We start from the raw sequence: 5,207 nt of genomic DNA on the forward strand, positions 1-5,207 counted from the left end.
TCAGGAACTCCAACAGCAAAAACGACCGGAGGAACCGCAAGTTCAAGGAGGCTGAGCGGCTCTTCAGCAAGTCCTCGGTCACCTCGGCAGCGGTGAGTGCCGGGCCCCAAAGCAGTCCCTGTCCCCGTCCCTGTCCCCATCCCCATCCCTTGGTGCTCCTCGGTGCAGCTGGTCCCGCAGTCGTTGCCTGGGCTGCTGCAGGACCAGTTTCCATTGAAGCTCCTGCACCTGCCCTGTATCCCCCATCCTGAGCATCTTCAGCCCACATCGCTGTCTCTTCCTGAAACCCTTTTCCTGGTGCCCTGAGAGCTGAAAGGGAGCCACAGTCCAGAGCCACCCCCCACGCGCTTGTCACTGCCCTCCGTGTCTGTATCTCTCTGCTAGCCCCCATAGCTGTGCCGTGCTGGGGTGGGGGCTGTGACAGAGCCCTGCGGGGTCTCTGGGAGGTGATCTTTCTCGAGCGTTTGAAAGGTGGTAAGTGAATTACCACTTTTGTTAACATCCCGTTTGGTTTCCTAGGCTGTCAGCGCATTAGCTGGAGTTCAGGACCAGCTCATTGAGAAGCGTAAGTCCCTTTTTCATTTCTCTCAGAATTTGGAAGGGGTCACACTTCTCCCCACCATTCAGCTCTGTCCCCAGTTGTCCGGATCCATGCTGGGCCCCCCACAGCACTCCCCACACAGCCTCTGGACTGTGAGAGAAACGGAAGTAAAGTTCAACTTCCTTTCTCAAGTAAATTTTTATGCTTGGCAAGAGTTTATTGTGCATGAAACTTATTTAAAGGGCTTTGGTGCTCTTTGGAGGAAGAGGGTAGAAGAGCTGGAGCAGCGCGTGTCCGTGTCTGATGGTCGGTTGCAAGTGACGTGGAGAGGAGCCGCTTACATTCAGGATGTTTAAAAATGTTTTTGTAATCAAATCGGATGCAATTCCAGTGGGCTTCAGTTGCTGAGGAGGTAGCTTGCTGTCTTTCAGAAATATTTTTCAGGTTCTCTTGTTCACCTCCTGCAGGGTCAGCAGGCTCCGCATGTGTCTGCTGCCCCGCGTGCTGCTGCTGCACGGCTGTGCCGGGGCGCGGGGTGCGAGCTGCCCGAGGTAACCACGGGGCTCATCTGTCTGTCCTGCTGCAGGGGAGCCGGGCAGCGGCACCGAGAGTGACACTTCTCCAGACTTTCACAACCAGGAGAATGAGCCCAGCCAGGAGGATGCTGAGGAGCTGGATGGGTCTGTGCAGGGGGTGAAGCCCCAGAAAGCTGCTTCCTCGACCTCCTCTGGGAGCCACCACAGCAGCCACAAAAAACGGAAGAACAAAAATCGACACAGGTTAGTGGCACCAGCAGCCTTCTTGCCATGCCATCAGAGCAGTTAGCTGTTGTTGAATTTACTACATATATGAATATATGTGAAAGGAACCGCTAACTTGTTGCAGTAATGAGCAGCTCAGGTCATTTGTGTTGGTGATTGTCCTGGTTTGCTCACATCCTGCAGCATTCATCAGGCCCCCGTTGCTCCCATTGTACCAAGGAGGGGAAGGCATGCTGACAATTAAACAGGCAGCACAGGGCGCTAGCTCCAGCTCTGCTCAGCTCGGCTTTTGTCCGGGCTTTTTCCATTCTGTCTGTCCTGCAGAGGAGCGTTGCAGTCCTGGCCTCCTGGGCCTGCTGCTTGGTTTCTGCAGAACCAAGTCGGACAGGAATGTCAGCGCTTTCTCCAGAGAAGGAGTTGGAATGTTTTGGGTGTTGTGGACGCTCCCAGTATCTTCACCAAGATTTCCACTCCTGGCCCTTCAGCTGTCGAGTCCCAAACTGAGTCTCTCTTGATTGTGGCACAAGGGAGTTGCTTTGTCCCGTTAACCTCAAAGTGTTTGTTATTGAACTGACCTGAAATTCCTGTGAAACAAAGATTTCCTGAACTCTCTGTGGTTGAATTTAGATGACCCGTTCTTCCCCTCAAGGTGCGTCCCCGAGGTGTGATGCAGCACGGTGGGCTGGCGGCTCGGAACTCTGAAATAAGCTCCCTGTCGAGTGTTCCTGTGCCTTTGAGCTCTGTGCAGGGTGGGCTTTCCTCCTCAAGGGACCTTCCCACACAATTACAAGAGAGAAATATCTTAAGTGATAAAAATTGACAAAGGTTGCTGGGGGAAGGTTGGTTTGGGAGATGCAGAGGTAGGTATAGCACTTGTTTAACTCCTTTTTCTCCTTTGTTAGGTTTTGAGTCGTTAGTGTTTCTCTAATTCTTAGGTCAGGATTCTCTTCCTGCAGCAGTCTTAGTTGGGCAGACGTCCCAAAGCACTGGATGTCCCTTTGGCTCCTCATGAGCTGGGAATCCAGAGCTGGGAGTTCAGGAATCTTGTTTTGCCTGTGGACAGTTGGAAAGAAGTTCAGGAATAACACAAGAAACTGCATCTGTAAACCAGTTAAGAGAAACAATCTGTAGAACTGAAGTACAGCTTCAGAGAATCACTATTTCAAACAAATTATAAAACACTCTCCTGAGCACGTACCTGGCCAGCAAACCCATCCACGCAGACGCAGTGGGCTGCTGTACGACTGCTGTGGGTAATAGAAATTCTTTTGCTCCATTGCATAACCCGAAGTTTGGTGACAGGAGTTAGGAGGAAGGTGCCCTGTTGCCAGGCTGTGTGGCTTTGGGGTTATTCTGTTCCAGCCACTGAAGCAGCTGATGCTGGCTCCTGTTGGGGACAGTGTGGGACAGGAGGAGCCCTGGGCTGGTCCAGTACAGCAGCTTGTGTCAGACACATCCACGTTACAGAAGGGCTGTTGCAGTTAGTAATGGACTATTTTGAAATGCTTAGCCTGGCCAGATAGAGAATTAAAAGAAGAAAAATAAGTTTGTAAAAAAAAAAAATCACCTCTTGAAGTTGTGGTTGCTGTTACTGACTGTCCCCTAAACATTGTCAGAAGAGACCAAACAATTCTCAAGTATATCTGGTTAAAAAACCGAAAAAGCACACCAGACCCGGTCTGCAGAAGGTAGAGCTGAGTGCTGCCCAGGGCGTTGCAGCCAGAGCCAGGGAGAGGCCCAGGTGTCTGTGCCTTGACTGTCATGGAATGAAAAAAAAAAAAAAAAAAGAAAGAAAAAGAAATATTGGCATTTCGGTTTGGTCAGAAGTTCTGAGCAGACGTTCTGCTCCCCTGTTGCTGCAGAGCTGGGAGGTGCTGGGAACAGGCACCCCGAGGGGGCTCTGGCTCCAGCCACATGCCACCAGGTTGGGTTCGGGCTGGGCGGAGCTGGTGTGGATGGATGGGCAGCTTAACTGAACAGTTAAAATCAGGCGGAAGGGACAGTGTCTTTCCTGAAGCCATCCCCTGTTCCCTCCGAGACCGCAGGAAGGCCAGGGCGATGACTTTCTGTGTGCTTGGCTGTTTTCACGGCTGAAACGTATTTTGGGAGAAAACAGTCCTGTTTCCTCTCCGCCATCCAGTGCAGAAAAGCTGCGGAGTCCCCACCGACTGCAGCGTGAGCTTTGGGGCAGAACTGTTCTGGAGGCAGTGCCGCGGCGTCCGCGAGGGGTGTGGTGTCCCCGTGTCCCCAGACTGTGGCTAGCGCTGGCCGAGCGGCCGTGTCCGCTCCCAGCTCTCCAGGAGGCGAGTGCCGGGGACGGTGCGTGTGCGCTGGGAGAATATCCCGCCGCAGAGCTGGCCACTGGGTTCTGGGTCCTCTCTCCTCTGCCCGGTGGAGCTCTGGTGACGTTTGCTGGAACAGTCTGGACAAAGCCGCTGCTTCCTGACCGCTCCTTTGGGTTTGCAAGCGCGTCGGTTCTTCTCTCTGCCTGTGAGCAGTGTGGTCCCCAGTACCTGGCAGCTCCCTTCCCTGCGCCTGCAGCACCCTCCCTGCACCCGCTCGCCTCTGTCCCAACACCTCTGTGTCCCAGAAATCCAGCCGGGGAGGGGGCTCTGCGCTGCCGAATCCGGAGTGTGCCCGACTCTGGTTAAGATATCGTTTGAACACTGCCTTTAGTATTTATTTTATTTTATTTTTTAGTAATCTCGCTAGGGTGGCTAATCAACTAATTTATTTAATTCATTAGTATATTAATTTCTATTGCTTTCTTCCTTTCAAATGCTGCCCCTCAGCCCGTCTGGCATGTTTGATTATGACTTTGAGTAAGTTTGACTTGAATTAGTACTTGTGCTGTGTTGTTAGTGTGTAGACACCAATGTGCCTTTTGAGACCTTTCTAACCCATAGTTTATCTGTTTAATTGTAGGTATGTATATTAGGTTAGGCTGGGAAGTTTTTTTTAAAAACAGAAAAGCGTGATGGAGGTAACATTTTATTTAATAACTTCAGCAAAATTAAATTAACTTCACTCTTCTTTACCTTTCTATTTCATTTTTAAATAGATAAACTTTTTAACTTAAAAACTTAGTTTAAAAACTGATTCTTCTGGCTTTGCTTCCTAAGGAGATTAGTGTAGATTGGATATTTCCTTCTGGAAAAATGTAATAAACTCCATACCTTTGGCTCATATAACCCCTGTCATCTCGAACTCCTGTCTCTATTCCAAGTAAATAACTGTTCCCACTATGTCTGAATAATTCCTTGTGGCATAGTTACACATCTAACAAATTAACGTAGAGCATGCCTGTTTAACCTGATTTCTTTATGCTGCATAACTTCCCTGTGGTTTTTATTGTGAACCTTTATTAACTCTTGTTTTGAGTGGAAGGAATATGCATTTTGGCAAATCATAAAGAATCCACTCTCCATCTCTTTGCTGCTCTCTTGTCCAGTAATCCTGGGACAGTGATTTGGCTCAGCGAATTGGGAATGTGGATTGCATTAACCAAATAGTCTTTGTTGTAGCCTGTGCCATATGCAGTAGCTGGTTCTTTGAACTCTAGTCTGGTGTAATGTATTGAAATGGACGTTTCTCTTATCTTTCCAACCACAGGATTGATCTCAAGTTAAACAAAAAGCCAAGAGCCGTAAGTATCCGTGCTCTGTCATTGTTTTCATTGCTCATCTGTAGACTTGAGTGGCTCACTGACTCCTAATCTCGAAAAGCCTCCCTCTGCTGTAATGTTAAGATCTTATTTGCACGGTTGAGGAATATCACGGTACGAAATAAGCATTGTCTCGTGGATTTGACAGTAAATAAACCCAGGTAGGCTTGTTATGAAGCTAGGTCCCAGTCAAGTCCTGTGCACTCTTTATGAAAAACCTGGTTTGCGTCCTGTTATCTTG

The 5,207-nt window shown here is 49.4% G+C and overlaps 1 protein-coding gene across 1 annotated transcript; it reads left to right on the forward strand.

Annotated features, from left to right (window-relative positions):
* Positions 1-3: 3 nt before the first annotated feature.
* MEAF6 (MYST/Esa1-associated factor 6) lies at positions 4-4,948 on the forward strand (the record flags this gene model as incomplete). Its single annotated transcript, XM_010086409.1, has 5 exons — positions 4-92; positions 520-565; positions 1,128-1,320; positions 4,095-4,124; positions 4,915-4,948. Coding segments are annotated over 5 exons (392 nt in total), but the record flags the coding sequence as incomplete, so codon positions are not given.
* Positions 4,949-5,207: the final 259 nt, after the last annotated feature.

This window comes from Pterocles gutturalis, unplaced genomic scaffold (assembly GCF_000699245.1).
Source record: "Pterocles gutturalis isolate BGI_N339 unplaced genomic scaffold, ASM69924v1 scaffold4401, whole genome shotgun sequence".
Taxonomy (NCBI): Eukaryota; Metazoa; Chordata; class Aves; order Pterocliformes; family Pteroclidae; genus Pterocles; species Pterocles gutturalis.